At 51.5% G+C, this 27,997-nt stretch overlaps 3 protein-coding genes across 11 annotated transcripts in view; 2 read left to right on the forward strand and 1 right to left on the reverse strand.

Annotated features, from left to right (window-relative positions):
• Positions 1-8,208, forward strand: part of VPS35L (VPS35 endosomal protein sorting factor like) — a 121,236-nt gene extending 113,028 nt beyond the window's left edge. The window contains exons 29-31 of one of the 2 annotated variants that reach the window (XM_036825577.1): positions 605-723; positions 6,814-6,960; positions 7,645-8,202. In XM_036825577.1, coding sequence (XP_036681472.1) covers positions 605-723; positions 6,814-6,960; positions 7,645-7,743 — 365 coding nt within the window. In that variant the 3' untranslated portion in view covers positions 7,744-8,202. Of the gene's footprint in view, positions 1-604; positions 724-6,813; positions 6,961-7,644 lie in introns of both variants that reach the window. The other variant, XM_036825576.1, reaches the window with a different exon arrangement.
• Positions 8,209-8,287: 79 nt separating this feature from the next.
• Positions 8,288-26,567, reverse strand: KNOP1 (lysine rich nucleolar protein 1). Of its 5 annotated transcripts, none has more exons than XR_005016441.1 (6): positions 26,416-26,567; positions 22,724-23,634; positions 20,651-20,719; positions 15,320-15,397; positions 10,900-12,938; positions 8,288-9,626 (listed from the first exon to the last, which is right to left on the reverse strand). XR_005016441.1 is itself a non-coding variant. In XM_036825579.1 (6 exons), the coding sequence occupies exons 3-6, from the start codon at positions 23,630-23,632 to the stop codon at positions 12,627-12,629; spliced, it is 1,368 nt and encodes a 455-aa protein (XP_036681474.1). In that variant the 5' UTR covers positions 23,633-23,634; positions 23,857-23,938; positions 24,120-24,195; the 3' UTR covers positions 9,941-12,626. The 5 variants fall into 5 exon arrangements, 4 of the variants coding, with proteins under 4 accessions (XP_036681474.1, XP_036681473.1, XP_036681476.1 ...); XM_036825579.1 differs by lacking the exons at positions 8,288-9,626; positions 26,416-26,567 and adding exons at positions 23,857-23,938; positions 24,120-24,195 and having other exon boundaries at positions 9,941-12,938; XM_036825578.1 differs by lacking the exon at positions 8,288-9,626 and having other exon boundaries at positions 9,941-12,938.
• IQCK (IQ motif containing K) overlaps positions 26,508-27,997 on the forward strand; it is a 128,483-nt gene continuing 126,993 nt past the window's right edge. For 2 of the 4 annotated variants that reach the window (XM_036825590.1, XM_036825589.1), the window contains exon 1: positions 26,510-26,748. In XM_036825590.1, coding sequence (XP_036681485.1) covers positions 26,550-26,748 — 199 coding nt within the window. In that variant the 5' untranslated portion in view covers positions 26,510-26,549. Of the gene's footprint in view, positions 26,749-27,997 lie in introns of all 4 variants that reach the window. The other 2 variants (XM_036825587.1, XM_036825588.1) reach the window with 2 other exon arrangements.

A 27,997-nucleotide genomic window follows, 5' to 3' on the forward strand; every position in this document is an offset into this window, starting at 1 on the left:
GGAGGTCGAACTCAGGCTGTTCTTGCAGCTGCTCTTTCTCTAGACAGCGGCTGTCACAGGAGATGCCCAAGGAGAGAGGGGACTTTAGTGAAAGGATTCAGGTTCGCCAGAAGACGCAGAGAACCTTCTGTTCCATCTGCAGAAGTTTTGAGGCGGAGTGACAGGGCAGGGGCTGGGGGCGGTGCGTAACTGCTTAGGCTTTGACGGGCGCCTCCCAGTTTGGGATCCTGGCTGGGACAGTGTCCCCATCTGTCCTCTCTCGCACGTGCTGGTTATGAGGACTCCGCAGTAACACCTGTGAAGCGCTGCGCCCAGTGCCTGGCGCACCGGTGCTCAGTGCTGACAGCCATTCTGATGGTCACTGTGATGCCTTCTGTCCCCCTCCATGCCTGGGCCGGAGGGGACAGACTGTGGAGTCTGAGCTCTCTGGCTTAGACTGGAAGGCCAGGTGTTTTCTCCATGATTCCCAAGGCCCCAAGCCCGTGGGAAATTCTGGCCGTTTCCATTTGCCCTGCTGTGATTTCCTGCCACCTGCTGACACCACGGCTGCCGCTCCCTGGCCTTGGGCTTGGGAACGTCTCACTGCTCTGGTTTCTTCCATCAGTTGACTCCAATGACAGCCTGTACGGGGGAGACTCCAAGTTTCTGGCTGAGAACAACAAGCTGTGCGAGACGGTGATGGCTCAGATCCTGGAGCATCTGAAAACCCTGGCCAAGGACGAGGTAGGGGCCCCTGCCACCCCCATCCCCGCCGCTTGCCCTGAAAGCACGAGTTCCCAGGGTGCTTGGACATTGGTTCGTCCAGAGAGTAATGCGCCTGTGTGAAGACTGTTCATCGATGGCCCTGGGGCCTTTGCTCCTGCCATTTTCTCTGCCTGCACTGCGCCTCCCCAGGGTTCCCCTGGCCACCCCTGTCATCATTCGGGTCTCAGCTCAAGTACCTCCTCAGAGTGGCCTTCCCTGAACCCTGTGTCAAGTAGCCACTAAACTCCTGCGTCCCTCTGAACTGTCCCTGTGACGCTCGGGCATTCTCCGAAATGCTCTGTGTGTTCACTTCTCAGTCGCCTGCCTCCCCCACCAGAATGTAAGCTCCGTGTGGCTGGGACCTCGAGACGTGGGTCTCGGAGACCTGCCTGTGCCTGAGACAGGGTCTCTGGGATCCATCTGTCACTCACCCCGGCATCCTCACCTCGAACCTGGCGTACAGCGGGCGCTCAATCAGCACACGTTGAGTAACAGCCTGCACTTTCCACACCTTGGCTCTGTGAGGCCCACAACAGCCCTGTGATGTAGGTGCTGCGTTCATTCTCCTTGGACAGAAAAGAAAACCGAGGCTCAGAGAGGTTTCCAGAGCCCCTGGTTTCCTCTGGTTGTGACAGACAGGTTCCCACCCAGATCCCCAGGTGTGAACCCGTAGCCACTGCATCACGCTCCTCGGTCAAGGCCTCGCCACTTACCTTTCAACAAGTGGCGCACGGTTGTTGTGCAGCCATGATAGCAGGCTGTGCTTGCCCAGCCTTTTCCTTTTGTTTTTGCCGCACCCCACAGCTTGCAGGATCTTAGTTTCCCGACCAGGGATTGAACCCGGGCCCTTGGCAGTGAAAGCTCGGAGTCCTAACCATTGGACAGCCAGGAAATTCCCATCCCAGCCTTTCTTTCTTTATTTTTTTTAAATTTATTTATTTATTATTTTTTTTGGCTGTGTTGGGTCTTCGTTTCTGTGCGAGGGCTTTCTCTAGTTGTGGCAAGCGGGGGCCACTCTTCATCGCGGTGCGCGGGCCTCTCACTATCACGCATCCCAGCCTTTCTTATACGTAAGTGTAGCGTGGAGAACTTTGCGTGTGTGGTTTCATCTAATTCTCACAACAGTCCCATGAGTGGGAACAGCTGTTATCCCTTTACACTTTCCAGATGAGGAAACTGAATCCTAGAGTGGTAGCTATGGAATGTGGTCAAGGCAATCTTCTAGAACCCATGCTCTGATCCACAGAATATATTCCTTTATCAGATGTTGCATCGTTACCTTTTCAGAGCAGTTTTTCCCATATTCTCCATATAGATAGATGGTTGACTGATTTCAAAATAATTTCCAAATTATAGTACAATCTAAATAACTACCTGGTACCCTTCCCCAGTTACTCCATTTTTGCAGCTTCAGCTCAAACATGTGGGTGACAGATGGATCCCAGAAGCTCTGTGTCAGGCTTGGTGGACATTGTGTTAAGGCTGATTCCTGCTGTGTAATCAGGGTGGGGAGGTTGGCAGTGACTCTGGAGTCAAAGCCAGTGCCTGACCTTTCTCCACGTCCTTCCCCTGGGGCAGCTCATGTCAGGCTTCTGCCTCCATGTCTGCCCCCACCACCCCGCGCCAGTCTTGCTCTTCGCTACTCCAAACAAACTGACAGCTCATTCCTGATCTCATGTTGGCAGATTCCTGTTTTCTCTCACTGCCACTCACCCCCCACCCCCTCCAATTCCCTTTCCCAAACCCAGGACAGATTTCGGGCTGCAGGGTTCCCAGCGGCTTTCCAGCCCTCCCCTTCCTGCCCACACACTTCCCCAGCTCCCTCCTTCCCAAACCTCAAGTCTCACGTTTTTAGTATTTGCTTCTCTACCCTCACACCACTAAATCCTTTGAAGACAAAATAAGATCAAGCTGGACTTAATTTAATTCTTACTCACTTCCAGGACTGTACAGAATGCCACCATTGCCCTTCCCCCCTTCCCCACCCCACCACAGAAACCATGAGACTATTCTATAGCTGTGGGTGTGTGCGCGCGCACACACACACACACACAACAGACATGTATGTCCCGCATTCCCATTCTCCCCAGGGTATTCAAGCAGGTCCTGGAGAGAGTGGGATTTTTTCCAGACTCCATTCCCCAGTGGCCACTGCCGAGGTCAGGGGCACTGCACACAGGGCCAGCCTTAAGGTTAGCAGGCCAAAGGGCAGATGGAAAACACAGAACCACTGGCGCCCTGGGGGCCCCAAGTGCCCCCCAGCACCCTCTCTAGGGAGGGAGGATTGTGGGTGGGTCCCACTGACCCTGGGGCCCCCTGGGTGCAGGGCTGTAGAATGCTGGGGAGTTAATGCTTGGAGGGCACTGGCTGTCAGTGGAGGGGGCAGCATCAGAACCCCAATTTCTTCAGGAACTGGTTTATCAAACCAGTTAGTATTAGAAGAGGTAACTCCCCTCCTCCAACTGAAAGGCCTTTTTTGAAAGCCTGTAAACTTCGTCTCTGTGGTAGGCAGCTTTCAGGAGAGAGCCCTCATTACGCTGCAGGAGAAATGGAGTCCTTCACCTTCACTTGCACTGGTCGCTCCCCTGCTGTGAAGGATTCTTAGCACCTTCCCTGATCCCTACAGCCAAGGGCTCTGGCTCTAGCTTCTTGCCAGAGCAGGGCTGTGTGTTTGACAAGTCGTGCCCAAGAAACACGTGCCTCCGGGCTTGAAAAGGCATTTCTTCACTCTGACGCGACAGGCTGGGTCTAATCAGAGGTGACTGCTCACAGCATAAACGACCACAGTCTAGGACCTCCAGGCTCACAACAAAAATAGAGCCCAGAACCATATAATTTGGAACTATTTTAACACTTGTCTCTTTCTCTTGGGGGAGGAGGCGTTGACTGTGATAACGACTCTGAAATAATTCTGAAAGAATAGCAGGGCTGGAAAGTTTCTGAAGTACATTTCAACTCACATACATACCAGGGACTCTCACTGAAAATGCCTGCCCATATATGCACATTTGTTAGAAAAAATATGGGCGGACTGAGCTAAGATGGAACATGTCATCCTTCATTTTAACAACACGCTGTGATCTTCGGCACAGGCGGCCCCGGGAGGGGAGGCCTCTAGAGCCCGGGGCGGCAGGAGCGCTCGGACCTCTCTCCAGCTGCCGCGGAGCCAGGCTGGGCGCCGTGAAAGCCCGACGCTGGTGCCCGAGCTGAGCGTCTCCTCTCTCAGCGCTGGTATCAGCCCCGCTTCCAAAACTGTCCTCTACATGAGTGTGAAGGAGCCAGCCCTGCCCTAGGCACGAGCTTTATGAAGCTGTTTGTTTGGGTGTGGTGAGGCTGGGAACCACGCCAGACGGTTACAACTTCCTGCAAATGGCAGTTCCCCTAGGAAAAGAAACAAAAGCAGCTCTTTTCTATTTAAAACCTCTGTAGGGAGACGAGGGGCTCGAGGCCCTGGTTTGGTCTCTCATAACGTGTTCACAGGTTCCTGGGTCTCTGCACGTCGGCCGCCTGCCCGCTCATCCCCAGACCCGTCTCTAATGATCTCATTTTTAATGGGCTGTGCATTGAAAACACAGGCGAACTGGGCTTTTAGGGTAAAATACTTGAGAAGATACAGAATAGAGAAATAACCAGGAAGATACTGTCTTACTTGTTTGACTTTTTAAAATTCTCCCTTGCTTCAAAGAAATGCAGTTAAAGGGCCTCTCTTGGGAGACTCTTCTAGTTGGATTTGAGTTTTCTATTAGCTTGGTCCTCCAGGTCTGAGCAGAAACCAGGGCCCTCCTGTTCCCCAGGCATCAGATGAGAGCCAGTTTAAAAGGCGAGCAGGATGGGCTGGAACCCACTGGATGGTCTCTGCCCCGGTTCCCGACTGGGGCAGAGCTCACTGTCTGATTAAACAAAGGAACCCAAAGCGGGCAGTTGCCAGCCCATTAATGAGTCTACCAGCCTTCCCTCCTTGTGCCTGCAGGCTTGGGACCCGACAGCGTGACCCCGCTCCTTGACAGCAGTGCTGTTCGGTCGGCTCAGCTGCTGCTCTGACGGTCACCTGGTCCAGACCGTTGTCCAGGCAGGCTCAATTTAGGGGGCTTGAGTCTCTTCACTGTCGTCACTTGGCCACCCTCACCCAACTGCATTCTTAGCTGCTCCTTGGCAGTTTCATTGCGTTGTTTTTTTCTCCACTAGAAGACTTTAAATCCTCACTTGGGAGAGGGCGGCAGGAGCGGGTGACAAAGTTGGCTCAGCAGTTAGCGTAGTCTGCTGCTCTGTGGGCTCCACACATGGGAGGATGCGTGAGCAGATGGACAGTTAGTAGGTCGTTAGGAAAAAGCAGGAAAAAAATATGTATTGGTCTAAATCACATCAAATCGTTCCTATTTCCCTGGATAAAACTGTGTAGCTGCACTGGGCAACTCTGTCAGCTTCTTCAGAATCTGGATCCCTAATGTGATGTTAACCATGGGTCTGTGGGAACATCTTATAAACTGGGGCGGGACATGGGAGGGTGTGGGTACCAGCACAGGCTCCAGAACTGGACGACTGGAGCTCAGACCCTCACTCCGCACTTGCTGGCTGTGGGCCTTGAGCAAGTTCCTGAAGCTTTCTGTCCTCGTCAGCAAAACGGGAGTGTACTGGTTTCCTGTTACAGCTTTAAGTCACCACAAACTTAAAACAACCCCCATTTACTGTCTCATCAGTTTGTAAGTCAGAAGTTGGTGTTGGCTGGGCCAGTTTCTCTGCTCCTGGTTGCACAAAGCCAAAATCAAGGTGCTGACTGGCTGGGCTCCTACCAGGAGGCACTGGGAAAAATCCACCTCCCAGCGTATGTGAGTTGGCCACTTCAGGTCCATATGGTGTAGGACTGAGGTCCTGTTTCCTTGCTGGTTGTTGGCTGAGGGTTGTTCTCAGCTTCTAGAAGCCGCCTGCATTTCTTAGCTCTTGGCCCCCTTCTACCATCTTGAAAGCCAGCAGTGGTGGGTCGTGTCCTTCTCATGCTTCAGATCTTTCTGGTCTCCCCTTCTGCGTCATCTTTCCTTTGCTTTCCTCTTCTGCTACTTGTCTCTGACTCTAGCCTGAAAAATTTCTCTGCTTTTTAGGGCTCAAGTGATTAGATTGGGCCCACCCAGATAATCCAGGATTATCTCCCTAAGGTCCATAACCTTAATCATACCTGCAAAGTCCCTTCACAGTAGCACCTAGATTAGTGTTTGGATAACCAGGAGTTGGGATCCAGCTCTAGAATCCTGCCTACCTACAGAGAGTTGTTGTGAAGATTAAACAAGCGGTGAGCTGTGTAAAGCACAGAGCTCATACCTGTCACAGTGTAAGGACCCCATACCCACTAGCTGCCAAGGAGCAAAGCAGACGCTCAAGGCTCCTGGCAGCACTGATGTCTGCAGCGCCAGCCAAGAGCACCCAGCAAGGTTCCGGGCGTCAGCTTTCCAGGACCCACACAGATGTGTGATCTGACCTGGTCCCCTGCTCAGGCCCACCTGCTGACTTGGGCCTTCCCAGGTGCCTTTGTTTACCTTTGGGCGCTGGTATCTTTTCTCCTGGGCCTGTTGCATTTTGGAGATTTAGTTTCCCTTTTGTCTTTACCATTCAAAGCTGGGGGTTCAGGTTTGGTCTACTCTGACATTTTGGTTAGACTTTCCTTGTTTGAGAGTACCTTTCACATCAGATCACTGAGCAAAAGAGGAATGATCTGGTGTGAAGAATACCTAATGGTTCTTATAAAAGCTGGGCAAGGGCACCAGGCACTGGGGAGCATTATTCATGGGGAGCTGTCTTTGGTCTTTATTACCAGCACCCAGAGGGTGGGAATAGTGACTGAAACTTTGGGTGGCTTGAGGACACGTCTGTAAGAGACGTATCTTACCGTTCAGTTTACTCCTGTACTTGCGTTACGCAAGACGGCCTATCAATCACTGCTGGGGTAACCCGGGGAGGTTAAGCGGCTCGCCCTCCAGAAGACCCGTGGTAGAGCTGGCCTTGGAACCCCAGGCAGCGTCAACACTGGGCCGGGCCTGAGCCCCAGTGCCAGATAGTAACCTCTCTTTTCTATATCAGGCCCTAAAGCGCCAGAGCTCGTTGGGCCTTTCCTTCTTTAACAGCATCTTGGCCCACGGGGACCTGCGCAACAACAGGCTCAACCAGCTGTCCGTCAACCTGTGGCACCTGGCACAGAGGCACGGCTGTGCGGACACCAGGACCATGGTGAGGCGAGGCGAGGGGAGGGGTGGGGGGAGTGGGGGCCCTCACAACGCCCGCCAAGCACGGCTGTCCTGGCCAGGCACAAGTGGCCTCAACACAACATCAGGGCCTGGACATCAAACAGCCCCCGTCTCCCCTTCCAGAAAGGTGCCAGGCCCTACAAAGTACAGACGGCTCTCCGTATCTGCAAGTTTGGCATCCTCAGATTCAACCAACCACAGATCAAAAATATTCAGGGGGAAAAGAAATTCCAGAAACTTCCAGGAAGCAAAACCTGAATTTGCCACCTATCGGCAACTATTTACATAGCATTTACTTTGTATTAGGTGTTATAAGTCATCTAGAGATGATTTAAATATACAGGGGGAGGTATGTAGGTGATATGCAAATACTACACCATTTTCTATCAGGGATTCAGTATCCTCAGTTTGGTCCTGGAACCAGGGGACCACTGAGTAGTATTAAGAATTAACTCCCTCTGAATAAAAACCACATGTATGAAAACACCAGTCATTCCTGGTGATTTTAAGAGCAAGCTATAATCTAAGGAGTCTTATTTTAAAACTGCTGGTTTCTTCCCCTCCCTTCTCTGCTAAGAAAAAAGCCAAAGCTCCCGATATGGCTGATTTGTTGGAGCTCTGAGAGTTATGAACCAGAAAGGAGATGAGTCTTTCTCTTTCCTCTTAGGTGAAAACTCTGGAATACATCAAGAAGCGAAGCAAACACCCAGACATGGGGCATCTGACCGAGCTGGCCCTCAGGCTCCCTCTGCAGACGAGGACCTGACCCTAGGGGCTCTGGTGCCAAGTCCAGAAAGACCTATTTTGCGTTTTTGTTTTTATTTTTACACACGTCCAGACTGGCTTCTCTACTAGATTATTCTGCCAGTGAAGTGAAGAAGTGGGAGCTGTCAGAGCATTCGAATCCACTCCTGCTCACTGAGCACAGCGTCTTAGTGTTTCTTTGCACAAGTGGCCTTCAGATGGGCCTTTAGGGAAAAACTGAAGAATGCAAGTAACATCTTTCTTTTCTGAAAGGTGTTTTTTAATTGGAAAAAGAACCTTGAAAAGCAGTCCACTTTGACAGACCCACTGTGCCCTTTCCCTAATTTGCTTTATATCAAAATCAGCTCTTGATTGGATTTAGAGTATGCTGGTGGATTAAAGTAGAAAGTGAGGTCAAATCTGAGATTCCCTGTAGCGTCGATGGAAAATATACTGTAACTGAATAAACCTCCTGAAGGAACACTTATGTTCATGACTGTTCATTTAATTACAGTTGACTCTCATCCGGAAGAGAACGTGTCTAAACATACCGCCTGGTTTTCTTGCAGCCATAACCCTAAACAGCATGTGATCCTGTCTACTTTTTTATCAGTTTGGCGGAATCTGATTCTCGTACTACCACTAATGAGCTTCTACTGACATTTTATTTTGAATCAGTAAGAGCATTAATATTGGTGGTGGTGGTGACTCACAGCCTAGAACCCCTTGTGCAGGAAAATGCATCCAAGTTGTGGATTAAAAGCGCCCCCAAACTATTGTACTTTTGGAAGGTACACACTGAATGTGGATAGACTACATTTCACCTCTACCCTGTGAAAAGCCTGATACAGTTCACACAGTAAAAGTAGCTAAAATAAAATTTTTTTAATATACATAAACTCATGTTTTAATTCAATAGCTTGGGACCAAGAATATGCTATGGATTTTCCGGCCGGCTTAATAGTGAACCCCACCCCACCCCAGTGCAAGGATTCTGTTGAGAATATGGCCTCCGTTAAGGAACAGCGTGTACTAAAGAATGCACCTCAACTGAACAAAACAGACATTCAGAAAGCATGGTGGTATTGCTCAAATGTTCCCAAGTGGCCTTTATTTCACAAAATTATTTTCATTAAAATTATTTCCTATACCACTTTTACTATATGATACTATTCAAATGAAAATCAATCGGCAAATTTACAAATTATGCACTTTTAAGTCATCTACTTTGAGGCTGTACACATCAGACAGCATCCGTGCCCAAGCCGGGTCAGTGAATTCCTAATGCTCTTCCATTAACCTGGACTCGGACTTTCACATTCGGTCAGGTATCTGTTACACCAAAGCAGCTTCTGAACCATGTGTTACCTGGCCCAGGTGGAAGCTTAGATTTTCTATGTTCTTGTGTGGTTTCCTCAGCCTGTTAACTAAATCAATTAGCCAGTCTCTGAAGACCATGGCCTACATGAGATGAAGTCTACTACTACTACTACATGACGGATGATGGAACAACAACAACAAAAAAATCAAATTTTAGGAAATAAGGTGAAAGTGAGAAAAACTTCTGCATGAGGCCTGTATTAATTTTCTATTGCTGCTTTAAATTACGACAAACTTAGTGGCTTAAAACGTCCCAATTTTACCACCTTACAGCTCTACTGGTCTGAAGTCCAGTGGGCTTACCTTCAAAGTGAAGGTGTCAGCTGGGCTGTATTCCTTCTGGAGGCTCTAGGGGAGAATCAGTTTTCTTGCCTTTTCCAGCTTCTCGAGGCCACCTGCATTCCTTGGCTTGTGGTCCCTTCATCTTCAAACTAGTGACAGCTTGTTGAGTGTTTCCTGCAAGTCTCTTGACTCTTCTGTCTCCCTCTTCTACTTCTAATCCTGGATTATCTGGGTAGGCCCAGTCTAATCATATTAAGGTCAGCTGATTAGCAAACTTAATGCCATCTGCTACCTTAAACTCCCTTTTGTTTTGTATCACAACATATTAACAGGTTCCAATGATTAGGACTTGGACAGGGGGTGGGGGGGCGGGGCATGGGGGCATTATTCCAACCACAAACCTGAACAGTTCTAAGTTTGCAGAGCTGAACACACAATTTTTAAGGGGAGAACTGTGTCTATCTGGCAAATACTTTTGATGGGCCAGTCTAGTTACAGAAAGGTGGCCTCAGGGAGGGGCCTAGTGGGCTAAGGCGAAACAGCAGGAATCACCCCAAGGAATAAAATGGTTAAGAATCACGAGGTCTGGGGAACGGCTGGATAAAGGCAGTTATAAGGAGGGAAGGACCTTGCCATAGGAGGGGGGTCAGTCAGTGAGCAGCCCCCAAGGGAGAAACAGCCGACAAGTGCGAGAACAGGGTTGTTACATACTCAGCTAAGACCTTGGCCGTGCTTACATACCAGACCTCCCACCCATCTCTCCCAGATTCTGAGTAAAAATCCAAAAACAGCCTTGTTCCAGTGGAGACAGGCTGTGTGCCACACGGAGTCAACAAATGAAGAACAACATGGGAAATCACACCACAAAAACCTGCAGACAGCTTGAGGAGGGCCCAGGACATGGGGAAAAAGGGGGATAGGTGACTCAAGACAATGTTGTTTAATTTACAAAAGGACGGAGGCCCAGCTAACTGCAGGGCAGGAGCTGTCACTAGAGCAACAGTGGTCTGCATCTATGAGAGCAGCCGAGACAAGGCTAAGTTCAATCTGAGGACACTTGGCATCTTGCCGTCTTGGCTGCCCAGCCTTCTCTGCTTAGACCCTGCTTCAGGAACAGACTAATAAACCTTCCCAAGCCAAGTGGAACTCATTCAGCCACAGTGAGCTAGAAAGTCAAATCCTATCACACAGAGACTGAAGATACTGAACAGCAAGAGGGGAAAGGCCTGACCACCACACCCTGATGAGAGCTACCACTGTGGGGACAGGTCAGGGACAATCGCTCAGCCACTCTCCGGAAGCACCCAGTAGCTGGCTGAGCACAATCCTTCCTGACAGCCGAGCAGCCCCAAACTGTAGTGTGATCTCTCAGCAAGATAAAAACGATTAGAGAAGCAGTGGTTGGTTCCTTTTACACTGGGCAAGTTCCTGTAGTGTGGATCAAGACTGGGAAAGATTTATTCCCCTGTCGGAAGGGGATGTGCCCTGAAGAGCTAACTCAAATGCAGAATCTTACCTTGTAGGCCTCTTCCGTTATGCATCTCAAGGTTGAATCCATGAAAGGCCAAGTTCACCTTCTGAGGGAAGTGGCCCACCTGAATCACTGCTAACAAAGACTTGTAGGACTCCAGACCCGGCCAATGCTTGTTGGTCAGGGCCCAGGCAGGCCTGCCTCACCTCTGCCCCATGGGGCAGTAGTGGACCCGTGTTCATCTCACTAGCATCCGAACCTCAGTCTTCCTTCCTGACTGGCCTGAGAGTCTCCCTCCACACGCCAGGGGCTGGCTCAAGAATGGGTACGTGACCCACTGCTGGGCAATGAGCTATGACAAAAGGGCTTCTGGGAGCTTCCTTGATCCACAAGAAGGTTTTTCTTCTTCCTCTGTAATGGTCTAGTGTCTTGATATGCTGCCTGGAACTGCTACAGCCATCTTTCCACCAGCCTGGTGAAGCCAACACTGAGGATGGTGGAGCAGAGAGGAAACACTCGTTTCCTTCACGGGAAGCTGAATCAACCCCCTACGACAGGACAGGGCTCCCTGCCACGTGACAGACTGAATTTCCTGGCTGTCCAGGCCTGCCTGAGACAGGATGTCTGTAGCAGGAGTTCAAGCCAAGTGGTGTGAAAAAGGCCCAATCAGAACTTATATTTTGGGAAGCAAAATGCTAGGTGAATGCGGAGAAGGTGGTCACATGTCACTCGGGGGGGCTACACCTGGAGCTTCGTGAGGCTGGCTGTAGCGTCAAGGCTTGGAAACACTGTTCCCAGGCTGATGAGGCAACGCCCTGTCATCCCCACGTCTGTGCCTCCTGGCATTCAACCTCCTCCAGGGAAGTCGCCTGGGATTCTCCTCGTGACTGAAAAGAATCCAATAAACACGTCCCTGGGAATTAATGTGCCATTGGTTCATGTGGAGGACTAACCAGCTGCTCTCTAAAACGCCTGTTCAGAATCCAGTTAAAGCAGAAAGATTAAATGCAAGCTTGGCACTGGGGATGGAAGGACGGCAGACGCAAAAGGCAAGATGGGTTTAGAAACACATTTCCCAGCAGCGGAGTAAGCTCAGCCGCGTCTGCTTGGTGGCAATCCAGGCGCCTCTTTGCCTGTGGCTACTCCAAGAAGGGGGAGGGAAAGTGAGCTTGCTTCTCCCTGTTTACATGAATCCTGCTTCCTGTTTGAGATTTAGGCATGTAAAAAGCTTCTGTTTCCTCAATTGAGACATTTTAGTCCTCAGTGAGTATTCTGGGTGAAATTCCCTAGAGGGGACACTCAGTGTGGTGAACAGTGACATCGGTCTTGGGGCACAGAAGTACACTTGGCATTTACTGGTTGGGTGGCCCCAGGCAATGTTATTACTTCATCCCTGAACTTCAGTTTCCTCATCTATAAGATGGGGATAATAATAGCACCTGTTTCAGAATCATGAAGATTAAATACATTAATGCAAGGGAGACACGTATGTGCCTGGCACATAGTAAGCACTAGACAAGTGTGAGCTATTGATACTCACTGTCTTCAACAGGGACGGAAGCTTCACACAGAAAACAGTAGGTTTCAGCCACTCACACGTTCTCCTGGTTCCTGAAACGAGCTGCCCTCACCCCAGTTTGTCCAAGCACATCAACACAGTTGTCCTTTATCTCTGCGGGAGTTCCATTCGAGACAACTGTCCTATGGCTTTCATCTGCGTAACGGAACAATAAAAGCAATGTTGGCCGTTTTGGGGGACAAGACAGGAGAGTTTAATCTTCAAACTTGATTGACTTGGATGCGTTCCTGTCAATATAAAAGATTCTGTCCGGAGCCGTGGAGAAGCCGAGGCCGGCCCTGCGGTTGTACTTCCAGCTCATGGCCCGGTCGTAGTCCTGCTGCAGATTCTGCTGCAGGGTGTCGGCCACCTTCTTGCTGAGGGCCATGTTGGGCCTGCCAACCATGGTAGGGGGGCGACTGAATGAAGGGGACAGATTTTTAAAGCCACCCATGAGTTTGAGAAATTTCAGTTTCTTTTCCTCATTTTCAAAGCCAGCAGTATCCCATTGGCCAAACTGAGTTCCCTGTGGTAAGAGAAAACAGGTGGTTACTTCCCTGGCTTCCAAAGCATCTTCCTTTCCCCAGCCCCCAGCCCCCAGCCTTGCTGGGGAGGATCCAGGTGATCAAAGGCTTACTGCGCACCAGGCACAGTGCTCGCAAGCACAGCAGCGGATTATCTTAACTCCAACCAGAGCTCTGTGAGGAACACTGTTGGTTCCCACTCTCCTGATGAGGAAATGGAAGTCTGCAGCTGGACTGGGGGCACAGCCTACTTGGTAACCCTGCTGAACTCCATCTCGGGTCTGGCCCACACTAGAGCCCACCTTTCACACTGAGTTGCCCGTCTGCCTTACTCCTTCTCCCCCAATTCACGGCAGACAGTACGACACACCTCACCAGCTGGCTACTCATCCATCAGCCTAAGGTTTCTGTCCTTTGGAAGGTGGAGAGGGCAAGTGGGAGTCTGAAATGCATTTCCCTTCGCAGAAGCACTGCACTTCATAGCAGGAAAGGAGTGGAGGCCCCGGGAGGTGAAGGGTCACACGAGTCGGAGGCTGAGCCGGCCCAGGAACTCAGGGGTCCTGATTCCTGTCCAGAGCACTCTACAACCCGTGCATGAATCACCCATGTTTGAGAAAATGCAAGAGAGCCCCTCAGAGCAGTGGCCCAAGAGAAGACTCCCTTCCCTCCCATGTCTGTGGCCGAGGCCAGAAACCCAGCTCTCCATGAAGACTGTGACTTCGAAGACTTAGGATTGAGCCCCGCCTGCGTCACCCTGGTCAAGTAACTTAACCCCTGAGCCTCAATGTCCTCATCTATAAAACGGGGGCATAACAGCCCCCGATGGGGCTTCACTGAGGCTCGAATCAGGTTTTACACCAACAACTCAGAGCACAACGCCTGGTTCGCTTTAAGTCCTCGAAAACTGGTCATCTACCCACCCCACCCCACCAGGATTGCTGACCTCCGTGCCGCCTGGGAACTCTCCGCCTGTGAGCCAAATGCCAGCCTAGCACTTATTTCTAGGTCGGCTTTGGGAGAACAGTAAGAACCAGTCGTTGCTACAGCTAGCTGCCCTGAGTGAACCGGTGACAAGCTCTCCGAGCTTCACAGTGCCCCCAATACAGGCATAACAACTGCTTCCCAAGCCTTCACTTTCTAGAAAGAGAGGCCACCTCTGACAGCCCCACACTGGGTCTGAGGAGAGAGCTGCCAGAGGCTGACCAGTCCTGTGAGCCTGCTCTCACAGGGCTACCGACCCACTGAGAGGGGACCGGGTCTCAAATCCCCACCATGTGCCTCAGCAGTCAAGTGGTCCCAGGTCCCAGGAGGCAGGGCCACCTAAAGCATCCCCAGAAGATCCCAGCCCCTATGCCCCCGGACCACCCTCCTGCTGTCAGGTCCCTCCAGGTATAGCCTCTGGGCCACTGCTCTGGATGCTGCTGCCTTGTTTCTGGCCTTCCTCACTCAATCATGGAATCTTATCAGCTCTGCCCAGTTCAAGAGGAAGGAGAGAAAGGAGACACTAGAGGAATGACATAACAAAGCCCCATTCCATACCCCTCTGGGCCAGAGCATGAGTCCCATTTTACAGGTGTGGAAACTGAAGCTCAAAGAAGGGAAGTTACTTGCTAAAGTCTCATAACTATAGAAAGTGGCAGAGCCAGGAACTGATCTCAGGTCTTTTGATCCAAAGCAGCTGTTCTTTTCGGAGCTACGCTGTTCTTTTCGGAGCTACACTAGGAAAGCTTAAGACAGTATTACAAGGAAGCAAGTCCTTCCGTCATCTGGATCCTCTGTCCCCCTCTCCCAAATCCACGTCTATTAACAAGTCCTCTCCTCTCCCCCCTGCCCTCTCTTCTACCCCAGTCCCCGCTGCCCCACATAAACGCCCTCCAGCAGTTCCCACTGCCCTGCCTGCCGCACCCTCCCGTCCCTCTGTTCAGCCTGACCTCGCGGTCCCCATGCCATACACTCTCCCATGCCATACACTCTCCCGTGCCATCTCCTTGGGTCTGGTTTGGAAATTTCCCATTCCAACTGGACCAGAGGCCTGCCACCTCTGCCTCCACCCCTGTCCCAGCAGCTTTCTGAGGGCACCACCCACTGCTGGAAAGAGCTCACCATCACGTGCCCCCAGCGACTGATGATCAGGACACCCTGCCCGTCCAGAGCCAGAGACAAAGGTCCAGGCTGCTTAGCTCAAGCGGCCAGCTCTCCAGGAGGGAGGCAAGCACCCCTTTCCCAAGAAAGGAAAGTAGCTCAGGACGAGCTCTGTGGAGCAGGGAGCCGGCTGGCAGGTGGGGGCTGCTTCTGGGCCAGATGGACTTGGTCTCCGTCCCTGCAAGGTGAGGAGGAGGCGGGATGCCAGAGCACCCCTCGCGGAGCCCAGCGTGAAACTTACCGGCTGCTTCCTGGCGTCAGAAGCTTCCGTCCTGCCCGACTCACGATCGATCTCTTCTTGCAAGGCCTTTCGCCTCACCTGAGCAAGGGAAAGGAAAGAGGGCAATGAGACAGCCAGTTTCGAGCTTCAAACCCAGGACAGAGATGAGGTGGGGTGGGGGGACTGAAGGGGGATGGGCAGCTTTGTTCTGCTGCAGACCGGGGGAGGCATTTGTCAAAAATACCCTCTAATCACGTGAGGGCAATCCCTTGGCCTAAAACGTGCAAGCCTCATTCACCCTTCTTTTCCATTCCTTAAGAATGAATCTTCCAGGGGAATGCCCTGGCGGCCCACTGGTTAGGACTCCGCACTCTCACTGCCAGGGCCCGAGTGGTTCAATCCCTGGTCAAGGAACTAAGATCCCATGAGCTGAGTGGTGCGGCCAAATAAATAAATAAATAAATGAAAGAATGACCCTTCCTAGACACTGAAGCTTATCCACCTTTAGCATTAGAACCTTTTCTGTTTGTAAGAGCCATTTGGGGTGGAAATTTCCTCAGAACACACGCCCAAAGCCCTGCCTGTACAGAGGCTATTGTAGTTAACTTTCTTGCTGACAGCATCGTCTTCTAGAAAGAACATGGGCTCTGGAGTCAGGCATAGGCTAGTTTGAATCCTACCACTGCCATTACCTAGTTGTGTGGTCTTGCGTAAGTCAGTTAATCTTTCTGTACCGTGGTCTATTTATCTGCAAACAGATGGAAATATCAGCTACCTTGGAGGATAAATGGGAGACAGAGAACTGTGATACTGCGGTTTATAGTAAGAAATATATGACAAGAAATATATATATATAAACTCATCCCCATCCCTGGCAGAGCTCCAAAAACGCTAGGAATTTCCTAAGTGACGGGAACAATCAAAAGTGTCCTTTGTTATGTTAATTGGGTGACTTTTGTAAACACCTGAGGACAGGGGCTGGTTGCCAAGAGAACCAACCACTGAAGAGAGGGTTGGAACTTTCAGTCCTGACCCCTGGGGAGGGGAGTGGAGCAGGAGATCGAGCTCAGCCACCAAATGGCCAATGATTTAATCAACTGTGCCTCTGTGATGAGGGCTCCACAAAAACCCAAAAGGTCAGGGTTCGGAGAGCTTCTGGGTTGGTGAACGCTGGAGATTTGGGGAGTGGAGCTCTCGGAGAGGGCGTGGAAGGTCCACGCCCCTTCCCACACACCCTGCCCCATGCGTCTCTTCCATCTGGCTGTCCCTGAGTTATAGCCTTTCATAATAAACCAGTAATCTGGCGAGTAAAATGTTTCTCCGAGTTCTGTGAGCCACTCTGGCAAATTAATTGAACCTGAGGAGGAGGTCTTTGGCAGCTCTGATCTATAGCTGGTTGGTCAGAAGCACAGGTGACAACCTGGCTTAAGACTGGCGCCTGAACAGGGGACAGGGGTGGGGAGCAGTCTGGTGGGACTGAGCCCTTCACCTGAGCGGTCTGACGGTATCTCCAGATAGACAGCGTCAGACCGAGTTGAACTGCAGGACACCGCGTGGTGTCGGGGAGTTGCCGGTTGGTGTAAGAAAGCCCCCAGCCCCACGATGAACTGCGGTGCAGAATGTAAGACAAAGAGTCCCCGGCACACAGCAGGGACACCTCGCACACTGTTACCAGAGAGGCTCAAGGCCACAGTCAGCGTACCAATGACCCTGCAGTTTGATACAGAAGCTTCTAGGGCCCAAGGGTTCAGGTGTGACTTTAGCTGCCCCCAGTTTGTGGCCCCTCCTCTTCTCTTCTAATCTACCACAGGCTGAAATGAGGTGACCATTTATATAGTTCAAAACTACATAAAACAGGACTTCCCTGGTGGCGCAGTGGTTAAGAATCCGCCTGCCAATGCAGGGGACGCAGGTTCATGCCCTGGTCCAGGAAGATCCCACATGCTGCGGAGCAACTAAGCCCGTGCGCCGTAACTACTGAGCCTGTGCTCTAGAGCCCGTGAGCCACAACTACTGAAGCCTGTGCGCCTGGAGCCCGTGCTCCGCAACAAGAGAAGCCACCGCAATGAGAAGCCCGCGCGCCACAATGCCGCAACTGGAGAAAGTCCGCGCACAGCAACGAAGACCCAACGCAGCCATAAAAAAAAAAAAAGAAACTGCATAAAACAAATCCAAAGGGCAGCAGTAGGGATGAGAGAAAATGGTGGTATATTCCTATGTCAGAGTCATGCTGCTGACAGGGAACAATGTGGATGTGCACTCACTGAAGCGGAAAGCAGCTCACCAGCTAAACGATAAAAGTGAAAAGAACAGTATACAGAGCATAACTGTACGCTGCTTTAAAATCACACATACACAGTTACAAAGGAAAAATCTAGAAGAATGTAACAACGAAGGGTTAACAGTGATTATTAGTAGGTGGTAGCAGGGGTCCCCAACACCCGGTCCGCGGGAGGGGAGGGGAGCGGAGGGAGGGGAGGGGAGCGGGGGGAGGGGAGGGGAGGGGAGCAGTGGGAAGCGAGGGGAGCGGCGGGAGGGGAGGGGAGCGGCGGGAGGGGAGGGGAGCGGCGGGAGGGGAGGGGCGGGAGGGGAGGGGAGGGGATGGGCGGGAGGGGAGGGGCGTGGCGGGCCCGTGAAGCTTCATCTGCTGCTCCCCGTCACGAAACTGGTCCCTGGTGCCAAAAAAGTTGGAGACCGCTGGGTGGTAGGACTTCAGGTTGCTTTCCCCCCCCTATTTTTTCTTTTAACACAATGAACTTTTTACCAGAAAAAGAAAGGGAGAGTTGGGGCAGAAAGCTTCACTTACATTGAGATCATCTGTCACCCAAAACAGAAGTTTTCTTTGAAAGTGTGAAGTATTTAATAGGCACAAATGCATAAGAAGCAAAGAGGTGGCTGGTGGGCCTTGCCCATGTGAGCGGCGGGACACGTGGGAGAGGCGCCGAGGGCAGGGGCAGGGGCTGGGCCTGGCCGGGTTAGGGCCCCACCTCCATCCTCCCCACCAGCCACTGCAGCCCCGGCCCCCTCTCCCCAGACGACGATGACCTGCAGGAGGCTGGGGAGCCCCTGGTTCTGGGGGGCCTGCGCTCTGTGCCAGGCCCTGGACTGGCCCCGTCAGCATCCTCCTACTGAGCCTCTCCCCTCCCAGGAGAGAGGCCCCCAACACCCCAAAGGCATTAGGAACTTCCTCGCAGCATCTTGTAGGCCCCCCTCCTTGTAGTCGGCTGACTTGCAAGCACTCCTCCGTTTCTCTCTCCTGGAGCAGCAGGGCCACGACACGGGCCGTCCCCACATCACACCCTGTTGCTTCTGTCCAGCAATTACTTGCTGACACAGCGTGAGGATGCAGGCAGGTGAACGGCTGCCACTTACAAAGCACAGGTCTCGGGCAGGCCCCTGCTGAGCGCCTCCCCAACGGCCTCATTTGGTCTTCACAGCTACCTACTTGGGGGTCGCGAGGTTAGTGACTGCCAAGGTAACCTCATTAGTAATGGCCCAAGGCTGTACCTATGTGGTTACTATGCTGTCCTGATAGGCCTTGGGGTCCAGGATCATAAAAATATCTCAATTCTTGGGCTTCCCTGGTGGCGCAGTGGTTGAGAGTCTGCCTGCCAATGCAGGGGACACGGGTTCGAGCCCTAGTCTGGGAGGATCCCACATGCCGCGGAGCAACCAAGCCCGTGAGCCACAGCTACTGAGCCTGCGCGTCTGGAGCCTGTGCTCCGCAACAAGAGAGGCTGCAATAGTGAGAGGCCCACGCACCACGATGAAGAGTGGCCCCCACTCGCCGCAACTGGAGAAAGCCCTCGCACAGAAACGAAGACCCAACACAGCCAAAAATAAATTAATTAATTAAAAAAAAATTCTATGAGAACAAAATTAAAAAAAAAAAAAAAATCTCAATTCTAGAATGTCCAGGTCCCACATAGGATCTGGGCATGACAGAAGCAGAAGCTGGTCCACAACAGAACAACTTCTCCTAACGCTCCTGTACAGCAACTGTATTTCTATATACAACAATAAAAATTGAACTGAAATAGTATTTACAATAGCATCAAAAATATAAAATACTTAAGGAAAATTTGACAAAAGACGTGCAAGACCTGTGCACTGAAAACTATAAAACAATACTGAGAGAAACTAAAGACCTAAATAAATGGACAGAGATGCCATGTGTACGGATCAGAAGCCTTCACACTGTTAAGATGTCAGTTCTCCCCACATTGGTCTACAGATTCAAGGCAATCCTAATCAAAATCCCAGTGGCATTTTTTGGTAGCAACCAACAAGTTAATTTTAAAACTTATACAGAAGTGCAAAGGACCTGAAATAGCCAAAGCAACCTAAAAAAGAACAAATGCTAGAGACTTATACTGCCTAATTTAAGACGTTATATAGTTACAATAATCTAGACAATGAAGTATTAGTGTAAAGATAGACATACAGATCAATGAAACTCAATAAAGAGTCTAAAAATAGTCCCACACCACACACACACACACACACACACACACACACGGTCAACTGATTTTTTACAAAGGTGCCTAGGCAATTCAATTGAGAATTTAAAACGTTTTTAACATCAAAATAATGCTAGAAACATTGGACAGCCAATAACAAGGAACAAATGATTGATACATGCAACAATACAGATAAATCTCAGAATGATGAGGCTAAGTGAAAGAAGCCAGTTTAAAAAAGAGCACATACTGTACAATCCCAATTATATACAAATTGTAGAAAACGCAAGCTAATTCATAGTGACAGAGAGTAGTAGTGGTTACCTGGGGATGGGAAAGGAAGGGATGGAATACAAAGGGGCACAAGGAAACTTTTGGAAATGATGGGTACGTTCATCATCTTAATTGTTTAGCTGGTTTCCTGGACGCATACCTGTAAAAACTCATCGAACTGTACACCTTAAATATGTGCAGATTCTTGAATGTCAATTATAGTTAAATAAAGTTGCAAAAGGCAAAAAAAAAAAAAATGCTCCTGAATGGAGGCCAGGAGGTGGTGACGCATGGGCCAGGCAGAGCACGTGCCCACTGCCTGGCTGCAGGTCACAGGGACATGTCCCCTTTTCCCCCTGCAGTGGTTATGAGGAGGACAACCTCAGCCTGGGATTCTGAAGGACCGGACAGCCCCTGAGCCAAAGTCGAGGCAATGAACAGCTCTCCCGGCATGAAGTGGGGGAGGCCACAGGCTCCCCGCCACTGGAGGGGCGGCAGAGGCTGGCCTCATTGCCTTTGGAGTCCCTGACGCCTCTGGGACCAGGATCTCGTGGCCTGGCGGGAGGCGAATGTGCGTCTGGGAAGGGAAGACGCCTAGGAGGACGAGGACCGGTCGTACCTGGTCTATGTGCGCCTCGTCCATGTTGCCCTTCTTTTCCAACACTACCTCCAAGTCCGTGTCGGGCTCCTGCAAAGAGGGCAGAAGGAGTAAGGCTCCAGCGGACGATGGCCTCTGCCCTGGCAGCCCAGCTGGATGAGATCGCAGCAGAGTCCAGAAAAGACTCAAGACCGGAGCGCTACGCCCACCCCTATCGCCCACAGAACACCTGCCATCATTTCTCTTCCACGATTCTCCCCAGTTCTGTCCTGAAGACTGTGGTCCTGACCTATCTGACAGACGGAGGCACTAAGGCTCAGAGAGGTGAAGTGAGGTCACCCCACCGCTCAGGGACAGGGCTGACACTAACCCAGGTCTCCCAACTCAGGCCTACAGCACAACCTTTCCCGCCAGACGTCACCTCACTTCCCAGGGTGACACCAAACCAGCAAGAGGAGAAAGGCCAAGGCCCCCACTGACAATGGGGGAGGAGGGGCTGGCGAGGGCCAGGGAATGCAGAGGTGGGGCTGGGGGCCTGCAGCAAACCCGAATCCCCCCAGTTCTCTCCTCCATACCCCACCCCAGCCCCCCAGCTCCGGAGTTCTGGTCGGTACCTTCTCTCCTGCCTGGACAACCAGGACAGGCTCTAACTCTGCTTCCCCGCCCCCAACACTGGTCCATTCCATACAGCAGCTCGGGTACACCCTAAATTTACATGTTATATGTCAACGCTATCTCAATTAAAAAATAATAAAACCACCTCAACTGGACCACACCACCCCATTCCTGAAAACCCTCCAGGGGCTCCCATCTCATTTACATGAAAATCCAGACCCCTGTGGCCTCTACAGGCTGCCAGGACCCCAGCTGGCCCAGCTCCCGCCACGCCAGCCTCTTTGCTCCTCCCAGGGCCTCTGCACCTGCTGCACAGACAGCCCCAGCCCCTCACGGGTCTCAGCTCCCACACAGAATCCTTGCTGGGCCTGCATGGGCCATGCTCTCATGGGCCACCCTCTCTCAGTGGCCTCAGCCCCTGCGGGACCATCTGACAGCAAGATTCAGGTTGGCCACTTTCCCCTAGCCCTTCAGCAGTGACAAACGCCACGTCCTCGCTTCGGGTGTGCTCTGCCTGGTACCCCGCGTCACCTGTGAGGAGCCCTGGATGGCTCTGCTCGCTCACGTCACCTGCCGAGTCCCAGTGCTCAGCCCAGCTCCTCCCTCCCCTCCCCAATCAAGGAAGCCTGTCAGGGGAGAGAGCACATCTCTGCTGTCTTCACCAGGCCACCATCCCTTCCCTTCCTCCTGGTAACAGGACCCCGGTATTCCTCTCAGAAACCACCGCCCCCCAGTTTCAGACAGTGGAGTTCCAGTGGGACTGACACCCTCAGCCCCTGCCCACTGGCTTCAGATCTGGGCTTCTGGTTTGTGTGACCCAATTGAGATCTGGGAGAGCAGTGCTGGGACTTTCCCTGTAATCGTTTTGGAGGGGCCACTGCTCTCCCTTTGCGGGTGGCTTACCTACTATGAAGAAAGCCTGGAGATGCTGGGACCATCTCACCACGGGGTTGGGGTGGGAAGGAACCTGACATTAAAACCAGCATTGAAAAATACAAAGCCCAGAGCTAGGGAAAGCCACACAGGCATCTCCTGTGATCTAAATCTATTTGATCCCTAAATTGTGTATCCTGAGCTCAGACAGCTATGGACATCATATTACCTCAAACTATTTGGTTCCTGAGCTTTAGATAGCAAGTGGCAAGAGTTCAGAAAGAGAGGCATTTATCTGAAAAGCTTATTCTAATTAATCTAGATCCTGAGTGCAGATAGTGAGAACTCGGGTAAAGTTTCGATAGCAAGGGATACCTGTATTATTGAGACTATTACACTAGCACCTGGATCCAGCTATACCTGAAGGTAGTAGCTCTCAAACCTTCTAGTTACATGTGTTGATAAATCCCCTTTTCTGACTGAAGTCAGTTTAATCAGGGCTCTGGCAGCTAAAAAGCTGAGTGCCGTGTGTGTGCGCGCGCACACACACACACCCAACTTCCACCCCTATTCTCCCCAAACAGTGTGCTTCTGAAGGAAGCCTACCTCCTCCCAAGGTTCTCCTGCTACTCTGCTCTCCTGCCTCTTCTTCTTCTTCTTCTTCAGAGCTGGCTCCTCAGTGTCCGCCTGCTCTGCCTTTTTCTTGGACTTCATTTTCTTCTTCACAGGGGCCTTGGGGTCATCTCCTATTGGGATGTATTCTGGAGCTTCAACTTTGACTAACTTCTTTTTACTTCGTTTCCTACGGCTGCTCTCCACAGACCTGGAGAGCTCAGGGTGCCCCAGTGGGTTATCTCCCTCCTGGTGGATTTTCTTTTTCTTCTTCATCTTCATGTTGTGTTCCCTGGGGCTCCCCTGCTTCCGTTTCTGTCTCGAGGCTGCCTGCTCAGGGACGCCACCTTTCCCAACTGAGCAAGTGTACAAAGCATCCCTGGCCTCACAGAACCAAGGGTCCCTGGCTGAGAAGGCTGTAGCTTCCTGCGACTTCTTCTCCTTCTTGTGTTTTTTGAGCTTCTTGCCAACTCTGGTCACCTCCTCGCCCTGCCTGGGGTCTGGGGAGGTCTTCGCCCTTGAGCCAGGGGACACGGACTTTCTCTTCTTCTTCTTTTCCCTACCGAGGGACTCAGATGGACCAAGTGCCTGCTTCCTGGGGCTGGGCGATGGCTCAATCCGTCTGGCACGTAACACGGTCTCAGGTTCTAGGGGCTCCTCGCAGACGGTGCTGTGACCCTTCTTCTTCTTCTTTTTCTTCATTAGAGGCATTTCGGGTGCCTGCTCTTGGACCATATTCTTTGAGGGTGATGTGGCTCTTGTGGGACAAACCTCCGCAAAATAATTGTCACTGTTTAAAACCGAGTATTGAGTCTCTGGTTCTTTAACTACCTTCTTTTTTTTCTTCTTCTTTTTTTCTGGGAGCCCAAGGCCCAGGTCTCCTTTGTGAGTCTTAGTGATCATTCCTGAAAAAAGAAATGGTACAAGTTATCGGCATGCCAAGCCATCCTGAGTACAATTCCACTAGATATTACCAAAAGTCACGTTTCCTGGAGTGGATGGTCTGAAAGGTTAGGGGCTGGGAAAATGGGAATGATTCCTGTGGAGCAAAGGGAAATATGATCGAAGAAACAGAATGGAGTTTGAATCCTGACAGCCCCAGGGTGAAATCCAAGCTGCTCCCTCACCTTAAGTCAATCAGCTATCCTCGCTGGGCCTTAACTTCCCCAGCTGAAAATGGGGGGAGATAACACTTCCTTCCTCAAAGAGCTGTTGGAAAGAATAAACGATAATCCATGGAAAGTGCTTTGTACATCACTGATTCCCTTTCCTAACCCCCTTCCTCAAACCTCTTAAGCCTAATCATTCTCTCCAGAAATGTACCCTGTGCCAGCCACTGAGGGCACAACTGCACTCAAGCCACAGGCCAGGCATGGCCCCCGGGGCTTACCTTTTACTGGATGAAGGGGACAGAAATCCTGAGGTCAGCTCCTCTTGCTGATTGTCACCAGAGGCAGTAACTGTGACACAATTAATCCATTCCCTTGCTTCATCTAAAGAGCGCTTCTGCTTTGCGTCTGGAAATTAATTGCCCCCGCCTGCACCGAGGGTGACTTACTCTTCTAATTACCTTCCCATGTGGCTAGTAATGAGAGCAGCAGCAAGGTATGGTGAGGAGCCCCAGCTGGGGCTGAGGACGCCTGCATTCAAATGGTGACTCAAATACTCTTGCCACACAGCACTGGCTTCTCCAGGCCTGAGTTTTCCTATCCATAAAAGAGGCACTGAACCAGATCAGATCAGAGGCTAGTGGGGAGGGGGGGAAAGGGGAGGAGGGAGGGGGAGGGGAGGAGGGAGGGGGAGGGGAGGGGGGGCCATATCCAGCATACAAGCCTGTTTCACTGTTTTTAATTTTTCAAATAAATTGCCAACATTTAATGATTGGAGAAAACACAGAGCAACCTTGAACATTCAGCTTTTTTTTTTTCCTTTGGCAGGGCTGGGGGGTGGTCAAGGAGGCGCCTATGAGAAGGGCCTGGGTCCTCAAGTACATTTCAGCTTCCAGTTGTACTACGTCTCTCACACCAGTCACCAGCCCACTTCCTGCTCTCTGGACTAGATGACATGGTGACACTCAGGGAATCCAGAAACAAACGGCCTCTCACAGGAGCTTTGGACGGTGGGTGGGAAAGGCCAGGGAGCTTCTCCATCCTGCAGCTTTCTTCAGAACCCAGAGGGTCCATACTGGACCTGCCTCTTAGCTGCTTCAAAGAGCCAGGCCAGGCCAGAGCTGTAGCTCAAGTTCACTCATAACTGGCTCCAGGAGCACCTGGAGAGCCAAAGGAACACTCGCTCGCTTACTCCTGTCTGTCTGGTTTTCTGCTGTATTCCCAGGGCCCAGCTCTATACCTGGCACAGAGCGGGTGCTCAAGAAATACTCACTGAACGCAGGAAGGAACGCTAGAGACACAGACGTGAACAAGAGATGACTCTGCCGTCAAGAAGCAGGTAGGTGTGGGTGGGAAAGACGTGTGTTAACAACGATACAGGTGATAAAAGCAAGCACAGTGGTAAGGTCAGGGTAAGAGAGGTCATCTAATCTGGCCTACCAGTTGTCAGGAAACTTTCTGAAGGACAGAGGTTTCCAGCTTGGGCAAGTGCAGGATGGCGGTGCTATTCCCTAAGACAAAGAAACTGAGGTGGGGCGGTAGCGGGGGAGGCGAGGGCTGAAGGAGACAGGCTGGGTGGAACAGATGCCTTTAGATGTCCGTGTGGAGATGTTGGTGGGCAGGTGGATGAGGCTCAGAGGTGACTGGGCTGACACGGGTGACGTAAATTTAGGAATACATGGATGGTAAGTAAGCCTTGAACAGAACGAGCCTGAGACAGAACCTTAAGGGATACTAACGTTTAAATGGGTGGGCTGAGGAAGAGGGGCCTGCAAAGGAGAGGGAGAAGGTGCAAACGTGGAGAGGGTGGAGTCAAGGGCGCCAAGGGTGCCTCAAATGGAGGAGTGGTCTAGAGATCGAATGAGAACAAAGAAACCAAGGGGAGGCTGTCCCCACCTTAACCTCCTTCTCTCCCCATTTCCGCCGTTCAAATCACTGTAGCATCCTCCTCTTTACACTGAAGATCCTTCTCTTCAAACCTGAGATCCTAAATGTATTCATTCCTTCAAGGAAAAGGGAAGAGGAAATGAACCTTACAGCGTCTCCTGCGAACGCAAATGCTTTCTCCAAAAGCGCTTTTTAAAGTCTCGCGGTAGCCTCGTGAGGCTCGGTGTGAGTAACCCATCTCAGAGACGTGCAAACTGAGACTTGGAGACTTTTAATTTACTTGCCCTGAGTCCCAAAGCCAGCAAGGGGTAAGATTCGAAACCAGCCCGCATAACTTCAGAGCCTGTGCTCTCCGCATAATAGCACCAACACCCCACTCCCACTGCAGGCTCACTAGCAGGAAGCAAGAGAGCCGGGAGGCGAAACTGCCTCCTCAAAGGCTCTACCGCGCCAAAGCTTCCGCACCAACACAGAAGGAGGGGTTACGCAGGGTCCCGGGCCCAGCTCCAAGGCGGGAGAACTTCCTGGAGACTGCGGCCTCAGGCCGCGGCGAGCGCACACCGGCGACGGGGGGGAACTTGAATCTGAGGGTGCGGGTCGCCCTCCAGTCCCTCAGTTCTCCGCGCAAGTCCCCAGGCCCAATCTCCAGCCCCAGCTCCGTCCTGCCTGGTAGGCGCCCTCCTCACTCACCCGAAGGCCAAACTTCCCCGCCTCCACGTGAGAGCCCACTACGCCGTGACCCGGAAGTCGATCTCGACTCGCTGGCCCGCCCTCGCAAGATGCGGTTCCTTCCGGGTCGCGGCCTCGCGGGGAGCGCGGTTGCCATGGAAACTGCAGACATGGCGGCGCCGGCCCCGGTGGGCAGCGTCTCTCAGCGTTTGGAACGGGCGCTTTCAACTGAGTCGTCCATCACCACCAGGACGCCGGGGCACGTCGTGTCTCCCGTGTCCCTCGATCTGCGCGTCTCGCCGGGACAGGTTGCGGAGCTGCCCGGCAAGAACCTGTGGGAGCAGATCTGCGAGGGTAGGCAGCCCGGGCCGGCCGAGAGGGGCGGGACTCGGGCGGCCAGGTGGGGCCGACGCTTCCTGGGCGCCTACTGTGCGTCTGGCGGCTGACGCGCGAGGCCTCCTGGCGGCCTCGCCGCGGGCCCGCCGGGCTCCCCATGTTACGTAGGGGAAACAGAGGCTCTGAGAGGCTTGCCCGAGGTTAGGCAGCGCAGCCTCCAGCCTGCATCCATAGGTCGAAGGCAGGGGAAGGCGGAATAAAGGGGACCAGCTGGTGTGGGCCAGTGGTACTCAAATCTCATTTAGTGAACAGGAAAGAATCGCTGGGACGGAGATGGGGAGCTTGTTTAAAACATAGGTTCCCAGGCCCCGCCCACAGGGCTCCTAATGGGGTGTAGGGGAGCACTTTGAAGGAGCACCCCAGGTAATTTTGATGTAGTTAGTCTGTGGCCCAAGCGTTGAGCAAGCCTGGTCTAGACAGATTTGGCTTTAATCCTTCTCTTCTTCTAGCCTTCCTTAAAATTCGTAAGTGGAGTTTGTTTAGTTCACCTTCTTTTGTGGGCCTACATGTACCCTTGATCATGAGGCCCCGCAGTACTCTTCACATACGTTAGAGTTAGGCATACCTCCGAGATGTTGCAGGTTGTGTTTCAGACCACAGCAATAAAGCGACTGACAGGAATTTTTTGGTTTCCTAATGCATATAAAAGTTATGTTTATACAATACTTCAGTCTATTAAGTGCACAATAGCATTATGTCTAAAAAAACACTGTATATGCCTTAGCTTAAAAATACTTTATTGCTGGGGAATTCCCTGGCTGTCCAATGGTGAGGACTCCGTGCTTTCACTGCCCAGGGCCCCGAGGGCCTGGGTTTAATCCCTGGTCATGAAACTAAGATCCCACAGGCCCTGCAGTGTGGTCAAAAATAAATAAATAAGTAAATAAAAATAAAAATACTTTATTGCTAAAAAATGCTAACCATCATCTGAGCATTCAGTGGGTTGTAGTCTTTTTGCAATACTAATGTCAAGCAGCACAGATCACCATGACAAATGTAATAATAATGGAAAAGTTTGAAATATTTTGAGAATGTCCAAAATGTGACACAGACACAAAATGAGCAAATGCTGTTGGGAAAATGGCACTAATAGACTTGCTTGATGCGAAGTTGCCACAAACCCTTCAATCTGTAAAAAAATACCTTCTAAGTGCAATAAAGTGATGCACAATAAAACAAGGTATACCTGTATTTTACTTATCCTCGG

Source organism: Balaenoptera musculus, chromosome 15, assembly GCF_009873245.2.
Source record: "Balaenoptera musculus isolate JJ_BM4_2016_0621 chromosome 15, mBalMus1.pri.v3, whole genome shotgun sequence".
NCBI classification, from domain to species: Eukaryota; Metazoa; Chordata; class Mammalia; order Artiodactyla; family Balaenopteridae; genus Balaenoptera; species Balaenoptera musculus.

Coding starts and splice junctions, on each gene's coding strand:
- KNOP1 (XM_036825578.1), bottom strand. CDS start 26,566: ATGTCTGCAGTTTCCATGGCAACCGCGCTCCCCGCGAGGCCGCGACCC. Junction 20,720..22,723: donor CAGGAGAACCTTGGGAGGAG/GTAGGCTTCCTT, acceptor CCCTCTTTGCAG/GAGCCCGACACGGACTTGGA. Junction 12,939..15,319: donor CTGACGCCAGGAAGCAGCCG/GTAAGTTTCACG, acceptor CTCTTACCACAG/GGAACTCAGTTTGGCCAATG.